Source organism: Watersipora subatra, chromosome 4 (assembly GCF_963576615.1).
Source record: "Watersipora subatra chromosome 4, tzWatSuba1.1, whole genome shotgun sequence".
In the NCBI taxonomy this organism is placed as follows: Eukaryota; Metazoa; Bryozoa; class Gymnolaemata; order Cheilostomatida; family Watersiporidae; genus Watersipora; species Watersipora subatra.
In genome coordinates, this window is record NC_088711.1 from 15,397,565 (window position 1) to 15,422,650 (window position 25,086).

A 25,086-nucleotide genomic window follows, 5' to 3' on the forward strand; every position below is an offset into this window, starting at 1 on the left:
TCTCACTTAAGTAATAATTTTATATATAATTATATAGCTTGAGGGTACCATTGAGATAAAAACAGTCTGTATCTGTTTTTATCATTCCGATGGTTGTTAACTTTAAAAATGTTGTTGTGCATTGGCTTACCTGTGTTATTACTGCTAGGGGAACGTGGTGGACTAAAACTTGTCGTCGCGTTGAGGTTGTTGTTTGGTGGAGCGTATGTTGCGTATGCTGGTTCTATATCCGTCTCATCTCTGCCAGAATAAGAGGTAAGATTCAATATAAAGAAATGGAAACCATAGCTTTTCTGCTTAAGTGGTCTCAGGTCAGATGACATTTGACGCTATGTTATTCTGTTATTTAAAGAAATATAAATCATAGCTTTTCTGTTTAAAGGTTGACTTGCAATAAAATTCACAATACAGTTATTTGATATGAAAAGATTCACCATGTCTTACTCTGCTGTGTTGTAGGTGCCAAATATGTGGAAATGTGATTACAAGCTCTTTAAAGCTCAAAAACGAACAGTTAATCGCCGTCATCACAAAACTGCCGTAGGTTAGTACAATGACATTACGTTTGTCTTACCCGTTTGAATTTAAATACTGTATTTTTATTATTGTATAGTTTGGGAGTATTCCACTTGTATGCTTGTAAAATATGAAAAAACAATCACTGAATAGTTACGCTGCTCATAGCTCTATAAATGACATGTGTCATTTTGAAGATGCCACAGCTGTTGAAGCATTAGTTAGTACTCACGCCTCCATGACTTGATTGATGTGTCCAGTGTCCACTACTGGTGAGCTTGCTTTCCTCAATGCTTTTTTACTTCTATGCTGCCGAACAATGATGTAGGAGACGATGGCAGCGATGAGTATTAAAAGTAAAATGCCTCCAACGACCCCAATAATAATGTATATCATTTCATCCTTTACTGTCACCTTGCCAGTACCTGCTCAGAATAATCTCTTTGTCAAGCTATGTTGTATGACATTAAGTGTTAGGTGCAATATTATGTATAAATTTGTGCTTTCTAAACAGTCATATACACATGATAGCAGTGAATTCAGATGCCATGGCATAAGGTTATATCAAACCTTACAAACATTAATATACGGTAGTATCTCGGTACTTCACAGTTTAGCTTTCATGGTTTCAGTACTGCGTGGATTAAAATATGTTCATTAACAGTTGAAAATTGGAAAAAAAATTAAATAAATTACATAAAATATATATGTCTCTTTCATATTCATGCATAGAGAGATCCTTCGACGAGCATGATTGTGATAGCAGTCGCCAGGGTCCACTGTTTTTTGTTAAATTTTGTGAAGTGTAAAAGGGCTTGTGATACCCCTTATCATGCCTTTTAAATGCCATTCGCCCTTAAAATTATCTAATGAACAGCATAAGGAGAAAGTGCTTACGGTTAGTGAAAAAGTAATTTTAATAGATATGAGTCTATTAGTTGCTATTTCGCGATTAACCAAAAAAAATGAGAAGTAGTGTGGGGGTCCTCCCATGTTTTGTGACGATTCTGACGACCCGACGACAGGGATATTTAAAAAGTGACAGACGAGACGACCATTTACCAATGTAAGTGACGAGGATTGCGTAAATAGGATTACTAAAGGTACGGCTGCACGTAACGAATTTTTCGTTGGTTCGGAGTTCTGGCCGAAATGACGAACAACGCAGAATTAATCGGTCAAAATTCACAGAATTATTTGAGCTGTGCATGCCCACCAAGTTCGTCGACGAACGCTTTTAACAGATTAAACAAATTATTAGCGAGCACGATTCTAGCGGCTTTAGCAATTAGTATAGTCCAAGACATGTACCGTGACACACAATAAAAATATCGAAGCATTTCAACATAGAACACACGATGTAACTGTCTAAGTCGCGCTATTATTAGTTAGCAAACACGACTAGCAAATTTTAAGATATACGTAGTTCGAAAACATAATGCGACACACAAGAAAATTATTACAGAAAGTTATCGTAGTAAATACGATGCAACTGACTTGTTTGCGCTAGATATGTCGACATTCTCTACCGCAAAACTTTTGCTGCTAAAAAGGAAATATAATTAAAAAATAAACAAATTGTAGCTATAGTGTCCAAACAATAAATACATTCAATAACGCAATTTAAGTAATTGCATCGTGTGTACTATGTTGATTTGCACTTATACCTTTACTATTGTGTGTCATTATACGTCTCTTTGACTATACTAATTGCAAAAGCTGCTGAGATCGTGCTCGTTAGCACGATTCTAGCAGCGCAGAATAATTCTGTGTGCTTCAATCATTTCGTGATTTCGGTTAGAACCAACGGAAATTTTGTTACGTGTTGCCGTACCGTTACTAACTTAGGCCAACTTATTATTTGTTCATAAATCACCACGGTCAACCGAAACTTCACTAGTTTTGGTTTGAAGCATCTGGCCTAGCATTTATAGACTGCCAAATAATTAAAGCAATGAAATGCCACGACATTGACAGCAAATCCGTTTCCAAGTCTGTGACTGACAGTGATTATTAAAGACAATCTCGGTCTATTTTCCGTACAAGAAATATAGCTCTAAAAACCTAAGACGGCTGTCACTCTTCGCGGAGTAATCAGCAACACTCCCAAACATCACTAATATGTTTGTGAAGGTCGCTGGTTGAGCCATGCTTTTGGTTAGCAGAAGTTCAAACCTAGCAAGTTTCAGATTTTTAACGCAACCCAGTGCCACCAGTATAGATATTTGTATTAAAATAACGAATGTGAAGAAAGAGGTTGTTTTGGTTACCAATTTGAAAAAGGTTGACAGTGATTTTAAAAGTGACGACAGTGATTTTAAAAGTGACGACAGTGATTTTAAAAGTGACTATTCTGACGACAGCTTTGTGTGGTAGGACCCCCTAGTGTACTTGAAATATTAACAACATAAATCGTTTTAATCAAAAAATCAAAGTGGTTACTTTCAAATCTGGCGGATACAGTCAAAAAGTAGTTTCACATTTCTTGATTAATGAAAAGCTCATAATTTGATGTGTAGAAATTTGCCATGATGTGATCATCATAACCTGTGGGCCTAATACAACATTTTTAGAGCTGCGGATAGAAGTTTATTTCAAATCGTCTGCAACTGTAAACTATGCAACCATAACAGCTGAATGTATGTAGATTTGCAAGTAGTTTCCTGGCAGACGTGGTTACTATTTACTAATGGTGAAATTACATGGAGAATTACCAGAATACTTACTTGTTGGCTCACTGCACACGTTCGACCTGCCCATCACACAAGCTTTGGCCATATAATAATTGTGGAATGGTGCTGTCAGCTGAAATTTCCTCTCTCGTGTAACAACATGACATTCTCCATTGAATAGCTCTATAGAATCACCATCATCTTTTGCCTGAAAGTGATGACGTGAATTGTATACTTTACTACCATATTGTATCAAGTTTGGTTAGCATGAATTTGTAAATTGTCTACTCTTTCATCACAGTACGGTAGATTTTATCATTTGTTCCATTTACCTGTGTAACAGCAGGCCAAGATGGTCAGGGCAGTGTAAAGGATATAGTATTCATTAGAACTAGATCTTACCAAAATGACTGCGCAGAAGTCGGTTGAGTTCAGAGCCACAGTTAAGCTGTTGTCCTCCTTGTTATACGTAACCACTGGTGTAGGTATGGCAAGGAAGTCGGTGTGAACATCTATAGTTGCCATTGACTCACTATGGCCAAATTCATTTTTTCCAGTGACTTCCACAGAATAGTCAGTTTCAGGAAGTAGTTCTAAAAGTAGATGAGGATGTTAAAGCCAAACAAAGTATTCAACCGTATCAGCCATTGCTCGATTCAATTTGTAAAAGATTGGCTTATTTTATACTACTTATTTACAAATTTTATTAAATAAGCAATCACTCCTGTCTACAAGCGATCGCTCCTGTCTATAAGCGATCGCTACTGTCTATAAGCGATCGCTCCTGTCTATAAGCGATCGCTCCTGTCTATAAGCGATCGCTCCTGTCTATAAGCGATCGCTCCTGTCTATAAGCGATCGCTCCTGTCTATAAGCGATCGCTACTGTCTATAAGCGATCGCTCCTGTCTATAAGCGATCGCTCCTGTCTATAAGCGATCGCTCCTGTCTATAAGCGATCGCTCCTGTCTATAAGCGATCGCTACTGTCTATAAGCGATCGCTACTGTCTATAAGCGATCGCTCCTGTCTATAAGCGATCGCTCCTGTCTATAAGCGATCGCTCCTTTCTATAAGCGATCGCTCCTGTCTATAAGCGATCGCTCCTGTCTATAAGCGATCGCTTCTGTCTATAAGCGATCGTTCCTGTCTATAAGCGATCGTTTCTGTCTATAAGCGATCACTCCTGTCTATAAGCGATCGCTCCTATCTTTAAGCGATCGCGTCTGTCTATAAGCGATCGCTCCTATTTATAAGCAATCACTTCTGTCTATTAGCAATGCTAATCAATTTTGGTGATAAATATGGCGATGGGTACTACCGTAATGATTGTAGCCAAATTCTGTATTAACTTTAAATAAATTCACTCCACCAGAGGTGTCTCTCCCCAATTTCAATTGAAAGTTTGCTGAATGCACAGCTTTTATTGTCAAACTAACTTCTCCGTATCCAACTTTTATCTTTTACTAGTTCGTTTTATTTTAGCTTTGTTCTCCCAAAACTTGACATTAACTATCCTAGCCAGTCCATTTTAATGACGATCAATTTGATGAATAATTTACTTGTACCTAGTGACAGACAAGTTTAAACATTCCCATTGTATCTACTCGGTCGAGTTAATTTGTGCAGAACAAAGCACTTTCTACAGATATGCTTAGTTTCTTGCGTCAACTCTAAATTGCTAAGAAACTTTGGCAAAATTGATAATGATAAAATTTATGAAATAAATTAATAAAATAATAATTGAATGTCACCTACACTTATAGTTACTACTACCCTGGCAGTTTGTGCGCTGTGAGAGATCATCATGTTTAATAACTATACACAGCATTATTTTTAGTCATAGAAAGGTGGCCGAGTGTTGTAGAGCGAAGTGCGTTTGGCTGCGAATCTGAATATCTGGGTTTGATTCCCGTGCGGTGCAGTCTTTTTTCTTAACGCTCTTAGCATGGTTTCGGATGGACAGACAATTACAGTTTTTATTACCGTGAAGATCTGTTATAAAAGTGTTAAGCCTGTGATCCTACCTTTTAGAACGATGGAAGTGTTCCTCGTCTCTGCTGTAATTCCATTGGCTGTGATTATGAAGCTCTGAGGTCTCCCTCCATCAAATCCTGGAATCCACTTGATTGATAAAGAGTCCCAAGATTTATCCACTAACTGCAGACCAGTTGGACTGTCAGGTTGACCTGTAGTTCGAAACCTTGATGAGCAGCTTGTACACAATCATCATCACAGCCAACAAAAGGAACTTGTCTATATAAATAAATCTCAAAGTCCATGTGTATGTAGTTCAGCTTGTCCGGCTATAGCTATTAAAATAATGCAATGAAGAATCCATATGGCAGACGAGTTGATCTTGGTATTATTGTCTGTCAGGCGAATGCCTTACTAATTTAGCTACACAAGATTGATGGATTTACCAGGCGATATATGTCGCTATGTGGGTGTAAATACGCTACAGCTCTCCGTTCCAGCGCAACGTCACATTATGTATTAGCAAGAGCCAATAAAAGGAACGTATTTTTCTATATAATAAAATACTAACGTATATAATAATATATATAACGACATATATATAATATATAACAATATACATAATAATATATATGCAAATAGTTTAGATGCTAGCAGCAGTTGCTGTAGTCTGACTTGAGAAGTTTAGATCATACACAGTTGTGGTTAGTAGCGAGATATTGGGGAATATTTTTAGCTGAAAGTATACCTGGGGGTTGGAGAATGAGCTGTTGTTCCTCCTCCGCTAAGGAACTTGTCGCCTTACATGTGAATGTTGTGTAGTCAGTCTGTTTCACATCATGGAAAGTAATAGTTCTTTTTTGTTTGTAGTATTTTATGTGGTCAATCAGTTCTATATCAGAGACCGTCCAGAAATTATTTGTATTAATTTCTTGACCATTTTTAAGTAGCGCTATTGAAGAAGCTGCCGGGTTTCCCAATACTTCACAATCTATTATGGCTTCTGATCCGAGATCAGCCGCAACTTTACCAAATCCTTGAAACTCTGGACCAACTACAATATATGAATTAATATTCGATTCCTAAGGATTTAAGGCAAACTTTTCATTATTAGTTAAAACCAGCCAGTTCAGGCTTGGTCAGAGATCTTGAAATATTAAGTGGCATGGGTGGCAGGTGGTTTTCGTGGCATGAGTGGCAAGTGGTTCTCTAGAATCTGATCACAAGCTTAACTTACACAAAACAGTCACTGTGAAGTTTTGCTGTCTTTGAGATTCGCCAACAGTCGAATATGCTCGACAGCTGTACACTCCTGTATCCTCTTCATTCACGTGGTCTCTATCTACACCTTAAAAATACATTTATTTGATTCGCTAAGTTTAATTAGGAACAGCTATTTGCCTTTAAAGTTGAATTGGTTTTTTTAGGTTTTCAATGATGTTTTTAATTACCTATAGTTTGGTTTGTGTGGTTGGCTCACAAGATGTGCCACTAAACATAGGATATGGTTATAGATACAGTGCTACAACCCAATTTACAAATCGAACCAAATCACAAGTCAGAGCATTCATTACCTTGGAATTTCAAAATGGATACGACTGTTTTATAGACAGCTGAAGCATCTGGTTGAATCGTATGCTCCACAATGTATCGATCAAGTTGTTGAATCGGTGTTCCCTCGTAAAACCACTCTATGATCGGCTCTGGCAATCCACGATATTCACACCTCAAGAAGGAACTCGTGTTTCCTTTCGTCATGTTCATCTCAGATGGAGAGGAAGAAATAAATTCAGGTACATCTGAAATTTAAAAAGGAGTGTTTATGAAATTTCTAAGGACTTTTCTATTTAAGCACGAGTACTCCATGCATTGAGGTGGTTGATAAAGCCCCCCCCCCCCCCAATCAACCTGTAGTCCCTTTGTACTGAAGACAGTTTCTTTTTAGCAATTACATGGCTCATTGTCTGTGGAATTGAAGTGATTTGGCAAATATCTAGCTATTAAATCTGAGTCAGCGAGACTGGGGATACACTCCCTGGATTCATCTGACCAGCACCATAAACGCTTCTAATAAATCACTCATCGACGTACAGCAGTCATCCACTGCAGCATGAAGCACTCACTTTTTGAGGTTCTGGATCATTTCAGCTTTATCAAGATATTGAACTGAGCAATAAATGGGGAACGAGTTCAAGTAGATGACAGAAATTGCCTATACATACCTTCAAATGCAGCATAAAGGGGTTTGGACCTTGTCGTTCCTATGGCATTACTTGCTGCGCATTCATACAGCCCGGTGTCATTGTATGTGGTTACATCGATAACGAGTACACTCCCATTGTGATTGATGTCGATACCATTTCTGAACCATAGGTAGCTAGCGGCTGGGTTGCCTTCACCTGTAACAGTGCGCATAACGCTTCATTATTTGCTTTGCAAACAGCTGGAGTCTGTTGGGGATTCCATTAATTTTAGATAAATGAAACTGCAAAATTACAATCTGGATTGACTTTTAGGTGACATCCTCCCGAGGGTACTCCAAGTTAATTAAAAGCAGTGTTTGTTTGATTTAAATATGCTATCAGTTGGGAAGCAGCGTAAATCAGTGTTGACTATCAGCCCTGTCATTTACATGTCAACATATTCTCTTTGTGTTTCTAATTCATGCACATCTTACCTCCTGAACACGAGAATGTCGCTGTGCTTCCAGCTTTGTGAAGGCCTGAAGGAGAGGCAGGGGAGATTGTCACAAGTGGTTTGTTCGGAGCATCTGTCAAATACAAGTTTTACGGTTTACCTCTCTACACGGGAAAGTCACAAAATGCGGACATGACAAGCATTAATATCACCCAATCGATTGCTATGACTTCAAACAATGTTTCAAGACACTTGACTTGTGATAATTTATGCATTCCTCTACATTTGAGAAGTGACAGGCAACACACCCGATAGGGACGTTTAAGTTGTTGCTTTGTTCTTAGCTCTGCATTCACTTTTAGTGTTTAACAAACTGCAGCATTGCATAGGGCCATGAGTGTGTAATGGTCGGTAATGCATAGTAACACTTGTTTTAAGAGTCAAGGAATACTGATGGAGGGGACAAGAATACTGACCAGATAAAATGAATGTTTCAATTTGCTTAAGGAAATTATTAAAAAGTATTTTATTATGAAGACAACGCGTATTGAATGGTTTATTTTATAAAATATCTACTGCAAAGAACTAAGCTGTATATTGTATAGGCTACTGCAGGCTTTAGCTGACATTTGTATGGGAGAGCACAACTCTCATCACTGTTGAGTACTGTTTTGAAGTCAGCAAGTACAGCGTGACTAAAGGAAACCATTTTATATTCAGTGTTCTTATACTTCTACTCAGTGTTCGCCCTTTGTAGTCACCTACAGCTCAAAAACTGAAGTCTATGCAAACAAACTTTAGAAATATTACTGCTGTAGATATGACATCGTGCATCATTAACATAATATTTGTTACTCAAGTCTAGTGCTAAGCAGGTTAATCATTTGTCAGCCTCAACATTTGAATTTATGAAAGTCATCAAAACATTTGAAACATATTATATGTTAAAACATACGTTAACATATATTAACATACTATGTTAGCATACTATGTTAACTATAGTCGCGTTAACTATGTTAACTAGTTAGCTATATTAACTAGTTGATTATATTAACTAGTTGGCTATGTTAACTATAGTCATGCTATTTTAACATATTATTGTTGCAGAGTTATTAAAACATCTCCACAATATTTTAAAAGAACGTCATTGGAGCATATATACACACAATGTGTAAGTGTAAAGCATTTACACTTACACAATTTTTTCTGTATATGCTGGTTTAATTTAATCTGAACAAACAACAATTCAGACAACTCTACAGATCTATATGTTTAGTTTCCTGTACCGACTCATATTCTCTTACAAAAGTGCAAAACGTTTTTTGCGAAAGTTTTTATACTATTAGAAATCAATATAGTTGTGAAATGTCACAAGTTACTGGTAACATAGACCTAATATTTTATAATAGATAAACTTACACAAAATTTTAGTTGACTTTATCAGAAAGTATCGACATTTTCTATCATTTGCAATTGTTTTTGATGTTTGAGGTGATATGATTACCAGGATGTTTCAAGATTAAAATCAACAAAACTAATTTGTGATTAAAACGATCAGATTCAAGCGAAAGTGCGATTATAAAGTTTATAGTTGCGCTTCGGAGAAGAAACCAACAGAATCGAAACGCATAACACTGCAACTCGAACGCAATAGTCAATATCAACAACGGGAAAACAGGCAGCCGCACAACTAATGACATCATTTCGGCACATGTTTTTTTTCTTTCACAAATCACAAATCATGCTTTGTTGATTTTAATCTTGAAACATCCCGGCAGTCAGATCACTTCAAACATTAAAAACAATTGCAAATAATAGAAAAATACGGACACTTTCTGATACAATCTACTGAAACTTTGTATGGGTTCATCTTTAAGGTCTATACAAGCAACCTTGGCACTGGAACAAGTAACCAAATAGCATTAAACTGTGAATTCAATCAATGCTATCCACTTTGGGCTTTAGACCCTATAAAACCCTATATAAAGGATTTAACTCACTTTTGACACATAAATTTAATATTTATTGCCAGCTACTGTATAGATCGCGTCAGATATGGATAACCACTCATAGATAAATCAAAGTCTCTCTCCGTACATCTTTTCCTCAGATCTCTATCAGATATAATTTCATTTTGCTTGCCAAATGGTATTTATTCGCTCTCCAGTACACATGACACATATACATGTAAATTTTCTATGCACTCTGCTGAGAATTTTCTAGTTTTTCAATGATTTCAAATCACAGGCGTAAACTCTGAAGCCTTAGATGATGATGATCATTATCAGATGGCGCTGAATGGTGAAACCTCAGAAGTAGTTGTGTATAAATAACGCCAACTCGTGGATGCTCTGCGATAGAGTTGTTTGTATTTACAGTAAATTCTCTAGCCGTGTTCCTTTTATACTTACAGTAGACGTGAACCTCAATGGAAGCATTTCCAAAGCCAATCTTAGAACCTAGCAACTCATTTGAGGCTGTACATGTATACGTCCCGGCTTGATCTTTTGTGACAAAGCGCATGTCTATTCTGTTTGAGACCGTGATGATGGTGGAGACATCATTGTCTAGAAATCAATAGACATCCAATATTGACTTCATTACATGAGTCAGCAAGTCCTCGTTGGAATATCAATATGGTGACTTTGTAACCTTGGCAACTAATCTAGCTACTGTATGTTATACATCAACGATGTTTGAAAGGGAAAGAGATTGTCGATTGAGATTTTTGATGCCATTTCTGCTTAGAGATAAGAGCAACCATAGAAGCCGAACTGCTTTCATGCATGAAATTATGAAATAGACCCATAAAGCAAAACTTCTCACATCACAAGATAACTAATGGCAAAATATTGTGAAATTCAAAAGATTTTTAATGGGTTGAGAGTCAATTGGTTTGACGTTGATGGCTCATTTTAAGCTATGGCCCTTTCTTATAAAATAGTAAAAGGCAATAAAAAGTTTTTGACAATTGCCCAATTTTATGTATTATGTTTCGCTAGTTGAATTCTATTTATAGTGTTTTTTTATATTTTATATTCAGATAAAAATAAACGCACTGGACAGTTTTAAATATAGCCACGTATGGCTGATATCTAATTGTCTAATACCAGAGGAATTAATCTGTACACTTTTCGCAAACCACAGATATAACTAACAATTGCTATTGCTTATATGTTAAACATTTGACAAGGTTAGTTTTTGGGAAAACTGTTTAAAGTGGTTGTCATGCTTGAGGCTACTCATGGTATTGCAATAAAATTATTGGAATTCTTCTCTTTTCATGTCAAAGCTTTATACACAAAAACCAACATTTTGGTTTTGAACAAAAATAATATAACAAGGAGATGGTAAATTCCCAGATGGATCATTGATTATTGATTGGTCATTTTAGAGAACTATTAATCGTATTTAGACAAGCAGAGGTTATTGTAGCATTTAAATAAATATTTCATGTGGTTGAGAGCTGCTGAGAACCAATGATAGCCATTAGTTTGGAATGCTACATGCAGCAATGAAAATATTTATACTTGAATTATTGTGCGAGAGGCTGACTTTTTAAAACAAATTTTTAACTTATTTTCAGTTTTTTCAGTTAGGCAGCTGCAGTCAGCGAGCATGCTGCCCTTACTTGCTTTAAACTGAACAGCTCTTTCTTCACATTTTCTTTTTCATACACAGCTTACTGCTTCCTCTGAAATACAGCATCCAGTTTCTTACACTATATATTTGGTTGTTTTTTTGGCAGCATAAAGATTATCAGCTAAACAAGAGGGTGCTCGCATGACTTAAATTTACAAACCATAAAACTTAAGTTGTTTCAAGGACTATAATCCCATAGAATCATTCAAATTATATTATATAAATTATCTTATACTATATAAATTATATTCATGACTTGAAAAAACAGTTCCTGCCTACAGAACCTGACAGCCTTTAACCTTGGCCTGTTGTAATAGATATAATTATTACAGCCCCATATACATATTTTTAATTAAAATAGATTTCATAAAAGCTCAAGTCGCAGTTGCAATTATACTGCAAATAGTTTTTTTCTACTCTGCCAACCGAGTCCCTTTTACCTTTTGTCCACCTGAAGTTTATCTGAGGTGGCACCGCTTCCGCCATACAGGTGAGAGTGAGGCTATCTCCCTCGTTCACGGTCACCTCATTCCCTTCCTGAATCGTTACATTCGGGGCATCTGCAAGTAGAGGAGACAGCGTTACTCCATTTTCTTTTACCCTTTTCGCATCATTCTTTTATAGTTTTGCTCTATTGCAATTTATAATGAGTGATATAGTCGAGTCACCATGACAATTAGCAAATTCACAGAACGCTAGCAGGTGCTCTAGCATAACATGTGAGTTCATATTCTATGTCAACAATCACAATACACCATTGTGTAATGCTTTGTTGCTCCGATATTGGGAGTTGGGTTTTGAGATGGGAAAAAGAGGTTTGTGGAGGTTCTATTGTACTCTCGAGCTAATGGCTCTGGTGTCAATTCGCATGTCATCTTGTCAGCGTCAGCGCTGTTGATGCGTGGGACTTCTGGCTCGGCCAATATTTGGTTATTTATGCAATTGCTTTTACTAACAGCGTATTATATGCGTAATATAACTGTAATGAGAAGATGTATGTAAGGCTATTTCTATAGTCGACAGAAATGATCCAAAAACAACTTTGTTTGAAATTTTAAACCAGAACAAACATAACCATCTGCGTAGTGGCAATCACAACCATAGAGCTAAGTGATATGACTAGACAGCTGTCTCATAAATGCTTACAGTTAACTGCGACATTCAAAGAGCTTGACGTGTTCCCCAGGCTATTCGTTACGATGCATGTATACTCCGTGTCTTCCTTGATTCCATCAGGCTGGTCTAGGGTGAGCAAATTGCTATTCGCCAAAGTTTGGCTGCCTTTTTTCCATTCAATGTTGGTCCAATTTGGATTTGATTCGACATTGCTGGTCAAGGTGAACCCTTTTCCTCGTTCCACAACCGCTGATTCTCTTCCTGTAACCCTCAGAGATATGCTGGGTTTGACTGTAACACAAAGATATCAATAAGTCTTTTGTATTTTATCAGGTTATGTAATCTAGTGTCAACTACTCGGTTGCGGTACACATGTTTATTAGTGTCAGCAGTAGTAAGAGGCAGCAAGGGTGTCAGAGGGGAGAGAGGCTTGTATACATGTCATCAGTAATGATTTCATTATATAAATAATAATATGATGTTGGTACCAGGCTATGTTTTTATTTCATTTTTTGTGTTATGGACAGTGGCTTACTAAGAATATATCTGTCAGTCAGATGAATATCTTAAATTTTTAGAGTAGCTCAAGCCATGTAAGATTTTTCAAACTATTGAACAACCAACGATTGGATGGTCAGGTTGATCCTGGTTGTTCCTTGTAAATACTATTAGCTAGTGTGATTGCCAAGAGTGGTGCAGGAATGTTTACTGACTTAAATATTCGTGCGCAGTGTTTGGGTTTCGTCTTCAATAATCATTTCAAACCGCAAGGTTGTTTTAAGGTTGCTCGATTGTCTCCAGTTTTTTTCAAAAATGAATCATATTTAAATGGTCTTTGTTGTATAATTTGCTGCCAAAATGACAAGCTAGCGGAATTCTTCAGCAAAAGCAGTAGACGATTTATTATGTGCATATTCTTAGCTTCTCTGGGTACATGTCTGTTGTTGAGTCTTCACTTTATTACTAATATTACCATGAGAAGTCAGACGGCTCTGAGAAGAATTGGTAATATATTGTAATAAGTTACACCCTTTCTACTTTGAAAATAGATTGTGAAATGACATCTTTCGTAACCGTAATATGCATAAGGTGTGGTAGAAGCATTGTGTCACTATTCAATGTATTGGCTCCTCTCTGGTCTGAGGATAGGTTAGAAATTGTTCCTCGTGTCCTGGCAGCTGGCACCTGTTTTAGTTGCCAAAATAGACACTCCTTTCAACTCTGTATCTATATTGGAATTGTGATTTTAAACTAATCACAATCTAGTTGATGCCATAAGAATTACTTTTGACCGCTTTTGCAGATACGACCATCTTATCTTATACACATATTTTTATATCAATTAAATCTTCAACTGATAAACAAAGAAAGGCTGTCCTGGTGACAGATAGCTGCCATGATTACTCGGGATTCAAGCTAAGAATGTCCAGCTGGTGGCTGATAAAACATTAGCTGGGCGTCTCAACCGTCATTCCTCAGTACACTTTCCTGTACTGCTCTTGGTAATCGCACTAGCGAAGGAAGAGAACTATGGTGTTTACAAGAAACAACTAGGATCAGCCAACCAACAGGTAGGCTGCTGGTTGTTCCAATAATTTGAAGGCTCTTTCATGGCTTGAGCCACTATAAAATTTTGAGATATTCCCCTGACTCATAGCCCTGGACCAACATCGTGACAGCAAATACCAACAAAAAATTGATTGATGCAATATGAAGGATGGTTACTATCGAGAGCATATCGGTTATAAAAAATAGTAGGACTTAAAAGATCGACTCAATTGTGCCAAAAAGGAAACCTTGCATCACAAAGCAATATAACTGAAAATTTGCAAACACACAAGGCTGAATTGTTTGTTTTTGTTACCGACCTTGACACATCATTTGCATGACCTCTACAGTTATTACTTTGGCATTAATCAATGAACAGAATGTAAATCCTTTGAGTGGATTAAAAGGATTGGTATTGAGAAGTATCATGGCCAACTGACAAAGATGTCATCTTTGACTTTTAAAAATGTTCATATTTTACAAGATCGACTAAATGGTTATGTTAAGGATATTGTGAAAGGTAAGCATTACCTGTCGACACTGCCTAGTTTTGGTTTCTACGGTGGTAACGTAGCATCGTAATTTTTACTATTGTTTTTAGCTACCAGAAATGCAATGTTTCAATTATTATTAATAACAAACATTAGCCTGCAGACATTCGCAAAAATGCTATATAAACTAAAGTACTATGGCTAGTACCTGAGTTTAAGATTATAAGAGTTTAGACAATGACGTCATAGCTGGTTAGACCTGGCGGCGGAAATGCCATGCCTCCAATTGATAACATATTACTGAGACACCAACTTTCACCTTCCAAAAACCCATTTCAAAAAGTAGCCAGGGTCACTTAACCATTACAATTTTACTTCTCCATTTTTTACTTTGTTGGTGATTTCCATATATTAGAAGTTTTTCTTTCCTAGATGTTTAAAAAAGAAACTTTAAAAATTGTATATCAAATAATTGGTAAAATCTGTTTTTGAATGATAATTAATTTTTTAATTATTATTAAAATTTAAACTTATTTGTTAGTTTAGACTAATATAAAAGTCCTCCAGTCAATATTTATTTTTAGCACTAGTTCTAAGCTACAAAACCTGTAAAAAAAAATTCAGCTCAATGCAAGTGTATGCAAATTTTCTGAACGTACGCAGCCACTGAAAGTGAGGCTTTATATAAAACGATGTTTACACGATCGTCTATACTCTTCTATGTTCTACTCAGGCTAGCACCACTTTCAGACTTGTATACTATATGTTTAAACTATTTTGAAGTCATGATCAAAGATATTGAACTATCATATACTGCGGTATTAGAATATTGTTAGAGTGAATTGTTCGACTATCACAAGCTGCCATAGAACCTATTTAGACTATCGTTAGATTGAAGACATCAACCTGTCACATCTTGTCATATTTAGACTATCAAACTGTCACTATCAAGACTATCAAATTAAATTGAAGGCATCAAACTGTCATATACTGCAATATTTAGACTATCATTAAATTGAAGGCATCAATCTGTCATATACTGCAATATTTAGACTATCATTAAATTGAAGGCATCAAACTGTCATATACTGCAATATTTAGACTATCATTAAATTGAAGGCATCAATCTGTCATATACTGCAATATTTAGACTATCATTAAATTGAAGGCATCAACCTGTCATATACTGCAATATTTAGACTATCATTAAATTGAAGGCATCAACCTGTCATATACTGCAATATTTAGACTATCATTAAATTGAAGGCATCAACCTGTCATATACTGCAATATTTAGACTATCATTAAATTGAAGGCATCAACCTGTCATATACTGCAATATTTAGACTATCATTAAATTGAAGGCATCAACCTGTCATATACTGCAATATTTAGACTATCATTAAATTAAAGGCATCAATCTGTCATATACTGCAATATTTAGACTACCATTAGATTGAAGGCATCAAACTGTCATATACTGCAAAATTTAGACTTACACTCTACATCCAACTGCAAAGTGGTGTTCTTCACTTCTTCAAGCTCATTTTTAACCTCACATCTGAGCTCCTTATTGTTATCTGCTTTAGTAAGCTGAACAGTTATCTCACTCGTAGATTCTCCTCCGTCTACTCCAGTTATTTTTGGATTTGGTATGATTTCAGAATCTTTTGTCCAGACAAATGTTGGAGCAGGATAGCCACCTGATGAACTGCATGTGAATTTAGCGGGTTCGTTTTCCACAAGGTTCCCGGTACTTGTTATAGTTGCATCTCCTGGTGGATCTGTAAAAAGATAAGTACAAGGGTAAACCATTTATTTCACCTTCAGCCATGTTTTGCTACCTTTTTATCTTTTTGTAATTTAAACGCCCCTTTGATTATTAAAATGTGACTTTTATGGTTATTTTAATAGTACAAGCCGTGGAATTTGCATTTGTGAGAGGAAACAAGAGAACAATGGGCATAGCGACAGCCAATGACAGTCTACACAATGTCTGTCTGTCAGCCTACCAATTGTGACTGTGAACCACCTATTTATTTATTTAGTATAAGAGTGTAAGAGTATACATGTATATAATATAAAGACCTTTTAACTACTTCTCAACTGTTGGATGAATTGGGATGGATTTCTTTTTTACAATATTGCCATTGCCGCTCCCTTCGCCCAAGGATTAGTCTCAAGCCTGGGCTCGGTCAAAAGCCTTAGAAGTTGCAACCTTTTAGAGCTAGACTAACCACTAGGTCTGCTAAACTTCTGGTACCCAGCTATACGGGTGAGTTTATGAAAAATTATTGGTTGGAAGATATTTTAGGTCAAACCATCAAGATTTTTATCCGCAAACAGACTTTTACAATTCAACTCAGTTAATTGACTTGTAAACACCCTAAATTTGCAATTGAGTCGCTTTTTGTCGACTCACTGTTGTCGAGTTGATTGGATAGCAATGTTTATCTATTAACCTTTTGTCTATTTGTTTGTATGATTAATGGAAAGCAACAACCGATTGTTTACGCTTGTCAGGCCAGTTTCCCAGATGTCTCGCGGGTTACTGCAGTTATGTTGACAGAGCATTTAGCATCTCCATAAAAGACATTGTCCTAGCAGGGGCAGCCTTTTTACCAGCTTTTAACATTTAGTTGTTACAACTTGACACGCATTCAGGTTGAATGCTTTTTCATACAAAACATGCCTAACAAAAGAGTTTTTGATGTGAATAAGTTGAACCTGATCCAGATATCTACAGCTATGAACTAACATCTAAAGAGATAGATCTTTATCATTGTATCTGTGGTCCTCTACAATGTGCCGCATTATTAGAGAAACTGTACAATGCTTTTTTTAGCTTCATTAGTTTTGGGCTCTTGAAGTCTCTGCTAAGACAATCCTGTTGTACTACAGGGCCATATTTTAAAAAAGTGAATCAACTTTTTTAGATGCTTTATGCAAAAGCTGATTTTCTAAGTACAGTGAAACCTGGTTGCTTGGGCCTCCTCTGTACTCGAACAGTTCGGTACTCAATCAACAAATTCGAGTAGAAAATGCATCTGAATTAGAACATATTTTTGGTGCCTGAACTAGCCGAGTCGGAGAATGCAGAGTGAGAACAAAAAGAGTCTAGTCGAGCCAAATGCACCCACCTGGCCCTTTTCGGCCATTTGATGAGGTGTCTATTGGAGGCAGGCCGTCAGTGGAGTTGCGACGTACGCAGTTCATTAGCAATTTTTTTGCCTTTTTTTCACTTTTTTGTGTTGCTTCAACCCTTAATACTAGATCCAAAAAAGATACATAACCTTTTCTTAGGGGTAAAAACAGATTAAAATACTAACAATTGTTTGTTATAAAAAAATGGGTTTCAGTTTTTAGACAAACCGGTGCTCGACTACCAAATTTAAGCAAATTATGGTCAAGCAGTGCGGTTTCACCGATCTTTGTAAGAGTCCTTCAGTCAATTGTATTGTGCAATGATGGAATCAAAGCGTAAATCTGTGAACAAGCGGCAAGATATACCATACAAATGTCACACAATCAAGTGCTACACATGTGTAAGCTCGAGAGCTAGGAAAAATGGTACCGGTTCTGCAATTTATCGCAATCCATTGGATTCTTATCAGTCCAAGTCAGCTTAGCTCTCCTGAGCAATCATATTTTTAAGGTTTATTCACAGATAATTTTGATAAATCTTGTTTCTGTAAGACTCAATTGTTGGATCCTAGTTGGCCAGTAAGTCAATTTTGTTAGTTTCAATTTAATGTTTTTGCTAATATAAACAGCATCTCTGGCAACCTTTCATCTATCATCACTATAGTATCCTATTATATTGATGGATGAACAATAAATTTGTCAATATTGAATAATCATAATCATAATAATAAGAGTACCATATCTCAAACAGAATACAAAAGTAATGCCAAGTCTTCCTATATACGGAAATAATGTCTTTGGCATATCACAATACAGCGACAAGCCAACCAAAAGACATTTTCATTTGTAACTTGGTTATGAAAGTTGCAAAGGTTTGCGAGACAAATGGTCATGTGGCGGCCGTAATAAGTCAAATTACAAGTAACAAATTACAATGAGTATGGAACCACTTCAACATAGTTTAACAGGCTTCAACGCAACACCGATAGTTAATGACCAGCAATTAATTTTTATGCGATATTCTGTAATAGATAATGTGAGACGGCAAATTACTTTCAAGCACTCCTTTGTCAAACGGCGAACAAATTTGGCTGACTCGTAATAGCTTCAGCAGAGTTTGAAAGAGACTTTTCTTGTTATTGTTTGCTAGGGATGATGGACTGCTGGCATGTCTATGTTTACTCAAACTCCTGTCAGAACGCTGTATAGTCGCTACCCTGTATGCAGAAATGCTTGTGACTTTAGACAAATACAGTAGGCTTGATTTAAGCCTACTGTGTTCTTGTTGGCCCTGGGATTAGCCTGCCCGTGGCTCGCGCTGTCCACTGTATGCAGCTGATAAAGTGTAAAGTGGTTGGAGTACGAAGCGTCCTCACATCAAGTACTTGAGAAGGTCTCCGACATGTCCTCGTGTTTCAGCGTAATTAAAATATCGGGTGAAGCTTAGTGCAGCTGTCTTTATTTTGTTAACTAAAGGCAAACAAGGTAACAATTCTCTGATGTACCTGGTTTATGTAAATTTTAGTCAAATGTACTACACACAGATACATCGAGATATAACTCCTTCAAAATGCATTTATTAACAAACCACTTTTTTATAAGTGAATCTCACTTTAGTAATATTTTATTTGCTTAATGAAAAGATTGTATAAAACTGATGTGCATTTTAGCGCCTGGCCTATAACCAGGCACCCTTTTGCTCTCCATGGTTTAGTCAAATGGTCAACCCATGTCATTATCTTCCAATTTGTATGCCTCTGAAAATTATCAAGTACCTACAGGCTGCCTGGGAAGGTGGTCTCCACCCTTTGTCAATCAGATGGTGTGAGTACATCGATGGGCTTTTACCTTATACAGTCTGCGGAAGGTTGATATGCAATAGCAATTATCATTAGCATACGATATAGGAAATCACTTGGTCATATCAACCGCTGAGGAATATTTCTACGCATCTAATTAAAATACTGGAAGTGAGTGAACATCGAGCAACAGTTAGTCATTGACAACATTGTATTTGCCTGTATTGCACTTGGTTGGTCTGAACTCGCTTGCTTTTATTTATTGTTTTCAATTTCCTGTTCAAAGTTGATTGTACGTAAATCATCAAACGGAACTAGTTAATTTGTTTTATAAAAATCATTGTCTTTGCAGTTTCTTTACAATAAGTTAAAAGACTTCTTTGAAAATTATTAAAATCATTGACTGCATCATGAGTAAACATTTCAACTGATCAGATTCGTATCTCCGTAGTAAACTAGGCTATATACAAACAGGCAGAATGCTATGCACTACATGACATGCAGCGCTGATCTGCGACTGTACAGAGCTAGTTATCAAATTTTGACCTCTCATATCTTTACTAAACAATGATATACAAATAGCTTATGAAACCTATGGCAATGAAATGGTAGAAAGACAGAACACGACAGCGTAGTGATATTTGGCAGCGATATCTAGTAAATCTTGTCAGCAGCTGGTACACGAGGAAGTATCATGCTGACCACCCCATGCTGCATTACGTGATGTTGTTTCAATCTTCCCCAAGCCTTTCTTTGGAGATGACACACGATGCCTTATTGATTAGAGAGTTATAGATGATCAAATGGCTGTCTGGGAGCGTACTCCTACAGGCAGCGCTGCTGCACTGAATAATCAGCTAATAACAATAATTTTATAAATGGATACGTATTTGAAGATATCTAATGAAGGTTTTTATTATGACTCAATGAATAGCATGTCTTGGTTTGCTATGAATTAGTAACCTGCCCTTTCTTCCATTATGTAATGTGCTTTCACTTAGCTTTCATATTGTATTGGCTTAGTTCAGTCTTTTCGCAAACCTTTGGTGTGTAATCAAACTATGTCCATCTTATTGTTAGAATGCAAGGGCGATTAGACAAATATGTTGAGGGCATTTCACTAAAATTTCAGTAATATGGCTTGTGATTTGTGACCTGCTACCTCATATAGTTACTGTGATTAAAAAGATGTTTGCTTTTCTTAGTGTAGTAGGCAGGCATATTCTATAATTAAAAACGATTTACGCTGCGTAGGTAGGAAATTTTTAGGAAAAATGACCTGCTTTCTAGTAAGAAAAGATCAATTACTCTCATTATCTTCACTGTTGTTTTAGACGCCTCACTTAAAAGGTACAAATCTATATAATAAAAATTATAAACAGTAATTAAGGCAAACAAATGGTTTAATGTGTTTCTGAACACACGCCAAGCAAGCGACAGCTAATAGTTAATTATTGCAGGTTTCAGACTGTTCCCCAGTGCTGCCTCATTATTCGCTCGTCCAATAACAATTCAGTAGACTGAATCATCGGCGTCATGCATGTTGCGCTCTTTTGGACTATTTCAAAGATTACATTATGCCAAGCCTATGTAAACAACATTACTCATGTGTTTAGACCATTTGGCTCAGTTACAGATGATGATCACATCACATACCACAACTTTATGTAGAAATTCAAGGGATGTAAAAGTGTCAAGAATTTCGGTTGCGCCTATTAAATATCTTAACCAGTGATCGTACAATATAAATTGTCTGACCCTCTGATGGTAAGGATGGAGGACTCTCAAACAGACTAGTGAAACCTGGTTTTTGATGCAGCACCTTCCCGTTTACGCCAGACAAGGATGTGTTAACTTTGTTTTCATTGCGCTGATGATGCTGATTTGGAAAATTGGAAGTTACCATTCGATAAATTTTTCAATAGATTTAATCGCATGCTGCTGATTAGGGCTAATGCTTAATTAAAAAAATAAGGAATTCTATGCCCGAGGTCACAGCGGAACACAAGCAGCACGTGACAAATCAACATAGGAAAGACTGAAGTGGGGAAATGTTTGAAAATGGAGAAGCTTGCGAGGAATTTCCTTGTACATCATTCGCAAGTGTCGTTTTCATCTTTCGCAAGCTTGAAACATTTGATAAAAGTTTGCGAATAACAAAACTTGCTTGGCTTGCAGTTTTATGCCGTTTCCATCTTGGGTTTTGATGTAAACTTGCGTATTAACTGCGTCATGGCAACATAGTGATAGTCAGTATTAAATGACTGTATAACAACCAATATAGAGCTCTCCTTTATTTTTAGGTAACTCTTAGAAGTCTGGTAACTATTTGGATTGTCTATAAAGAAACACTTGGCACAGGATCCAATCCCTCCAATTAGTCTTCTTATAACAATAATCATCTTTAGAATGCTTTAGTTAATTTTAACACATGACAGTCACTTTTTAATAAAATGAAATCGTGAAACCGAGAGAAAACTATTGTGCTTTTTTAAGCTGTGATCACACTATATCTCACACATCTATAAATCAACTTTTTATATTTATTTGGTATTTTATTTATTATCCAGCTGTATCACCAACAACTGCATTTTTGAACAATTCACAGAAAGAGAGTATCTGACTTCTATGTTCTATTGAACTCAAATTTAGAGTTATTAATGATTTTATCTAATATAATCTTGATAGAGATTGTCATATAACTTTTGTTAGGTTATATATAGACACCGGGACTCTTGTCTTCCTGCAATAGGGATGTTTGCAGCAGCATTTATCCAAAGGAAAGTGTCAAAAAGAAACGCAGATCCAGATCATTCAGTTAAGCATCAAGCAGTTCCTTCGGGGTTCTAAGCAAAATATAAACTGTCAAGAAACCCAATAAAATAGATAAAAATTGTGTGTCAATTAAGTTAGTATAATTCCAATTTTTTGTTGTCACGTGCAAGCAATGTAGCTGACAGGAGAATATCAGCTGCTTTAAATTTTCTCGACATAATATACAATTGATTAGATATGTTATATTATATTATATTAATTAAGCTCACAGTAGGCGTACTCACCAGCAACGATCAGCCTTGCAGTGAAAACTCTAGGATTGTAACCATATTGACAGCCGTAGTCAGCATTGTCCTCTCGCTTCAAATTGAAGATAGTCATGTAAAACTCTCCTCCATTATTGGAATAGTAGTATTTTGGTGATGCTGTTGGTGCAGGGAGTAGAGTGTTGTAGACTACTGAGCCATTAATGCTCCAATATATGAGAACGTTATTGCTATTATCTGATGTCTCTACTCTGCATGTTAGGGTTGCATTAGCATCTACATTGTTTCTATAAACAGCATCTCTCGGTCCTTCAACGATATCTCCAGTAGTTATTTGTACAATTAGTAAGGCAATAACTGTGTAAAGAAAGAGATCCATGCTGATGATAGAATCCAAGTGTTTCTGTTGATCTGTCGCGAAATTATGAAAACAAAAATCAAACTGGACGCGTCGCTCTCAGTATCAGACAGTGGAATGGACTAGTTAGAGAAATGCCCACTGGTAGTAGATGGCTGATAAGACTGGTCTATGAGTCTGTGTTTATGTCAATGCAATCCACCCTGAAAGATAACAGTATTTCATGTTTGTCCAACCCTATTGAAAATGTGAGATAAGCCTGTCATGCAGTGAGGATGACACACAACCAAAATAACTTGCCGTTAGCACATCTCTGTCAAATGACAACTCAGTGCGCAGAGAAAACAAGGGTTTTATCAGTATTTGATGAGAGGTTGGTAAGGCTAATTGACCACATTAGTTATCAGTATTTATTGTTATGGTTTAATTAGCCCGATGTGACAATAGCTTTGCGTCTTTAAGTGATTGTGGGTCGGATATAATAGCATAAGATGAAAGGTGTCTAAACAAGTTCTAGTGAGAGTTTCTTGGTAAAATATTTAGGGATTTTATTGGTAAATTAGGAGTAAGCTCTGCGATAGCCAGGATTTCTTTTATCTTCAATCAGTCAGCCCAAAGAAGGCTGTTCAAGAGGCTGGTTACCAGGAACTCAGGTTATTAGGAACCTGATGGAGTTTTGAAACCAAATATTGAATGACCTGGCAGAAGGCGCAGACCATATGTTTGAAGTTTGGATGAAATCAGTTAAAAGTGTGTAAATGCGCAACCTTCATGAGGACTAACAGACAGACATAAGGACAAAGAGGAGTTTGCTTATATAGATGTAGTAATGCTCTTCTTTTCACGAGTAACATTCTGTCACGCATATGGATAGCAAATAGCTCTTTTTCCAAATGACTACTGAACATACATTAACCAATTTAGAGTGGCAGCAGTTAATTGTATAGTTTGTCAGCATTCTCACTCATATTTTGATGCCATTGAAGTTATTAAAATTAAAGGTAAATTTATCGACTTACCTATCTGCTTCTATTTTTTTAAATAATGAAGCATATCCTTAGCTTCAACGTTACAAGAGAAACCTATCTAGCTAATCTTGGACTTTTAGAATTCAGACTAATAAAAGATGAATGCAGTCTGTATTAATATCTGTAAGTAAACTCGAAGATACGCTACTTATGATCTATTGAGCAGATGAGTATTATATAATAGTCGACTATCTATCATAATGCAATGCATCATTTCATTCAATTCTATTACAATTAATACTGAAGTACCCTTACCTGATAGTTGCGTAATAGGGAAAGTATTGCAGCAGTCCAGGCAGTGTGTCTAACAGACAAGCTGTCACGACAGTCTCTATTTGGATATTAAACACTTTTAGCTTAATCATTCACTTGAGTAAGGCTGCTCTCAATCTACTCCCTAAATGTTTCAACACGTATGATTAAACATTCGCAGATGATAGGAGATATGACATGTGCTCTTTTGGCCCCCAGCATAGTAGCTGAACAACTCACAGTATCATTGCATCAATTGATTGGTTACTGGCTCACCTACGGGTTTTGCGTGTTTAGGCTCCGCCCACTAACGAGTCAACGCTCCTGCGTGTGGTGAATTCAGACACTGAGCAGCACCATAAACTATAGCGTTAGTAATGACTGAAACCCCTGGTCAGTTATGTACAAAGATTTCATCTGAAGTTCATAAACCCTCAGAGCAATTTGAGAGGGTTCTATAAAATGGCGATCACTGAAGATTTTTACTCTGCCTCAACATTTCCTCACAAATTTGATAACTAACAAGTTGTGAGATGAGGCACTGTTCCAGTACGGACCTACTAATACATTAACTAGCAAGAATAGTGTGTGCGAAGGTCGTTTGAGTGTCATTTTAACAAAACAAAAATAGAGTTTTAACTAAACCAAGCAATCTATAAATATTTAACTTTAGTTTTTTCCTATTATTTCTTAGAACGACCTTCAAATCTTGATTCTGTGTGTTGTCAAAAATTATTTTTTAAATAATAGACTATTTGAGAATATAATTATTTTCTACAAAAACTGAGCTTTTCCGTAGCTCCTTTTACTCTATAAAAAAAAACATCTTACCATAGCTCTCTGATGTCAGGGATACTGAAGGAGTAG

The 25,086-nt window shown here is 36.5% G+C and overlaps 1 protein-coding gene across 1 annotated transcript in view; it reads right to left on the minus strand.

Moving 5' to 3' along the window:
* LOC137393378 (B-cell receptor CD22-like) overlaps positions 1-24,413 on the minus strand; it is a 28,017-nt gene extending 3,604 nt beyond the window's left edge. Inside the window, exons 1-16 of the mRNA XM_068079908.1 lie at positions 24,223-24,413; positions 22,600-23,142; positions 16,097-16,381; positions 12,589-12,849; positions 11,883-12,002; positions 10,212-10,367; positions 7,841-7,933; positions 7,386-7,562; positions 6,738-6,962; positions 6,401-6,511; positions 5,912-6,217; positions 5,214-5,375; positions 3,591-3,781; positions 3,243-3,396; positions 749-941; positions 131-240 (exon numbers count right to left, since the gene is read on the minus strand). Of these exons, the coding sequence (XP_067936009.1) occupies positions 131-240; positions 749-941; positions 3,243-3,396; positions 3,591-3,781; positions 5,214-5,375; positions 5,912-6,217; positions 6,401-6,511; positions 6,738-6,962; positions 7,386-7,562; positions 7,841-7,933; positions 10,212-10,367; positions 11,883-12,002; positions 12,589-12,849; positions 16,097-16,381; positions 22,600-22,960 (2,905 nt within the window). The 5' untranslated portion in view covers positions 22,961-23,142; positions 24,223-24,413. The remainder of the gene's footprint in view (positions 1-130; positions 241-748; positions 942-3,242; positions 3,397-3,590; positions 3,782-5,213; positions 5,376-5,911; positions 6,218-6,400; positions 6,512-6,737; positions 6,963-7,385; positions 7,563-7,840; positions 7,934-10,211; positions 10,368-11,882; positions 12,003-12,588; positions 12,850-16,096; positions 16,382-22,599; positions 23,143-24,222) is intronic.
* Positions 24,414-25,086: the final 673 nt, after the last annotated feature.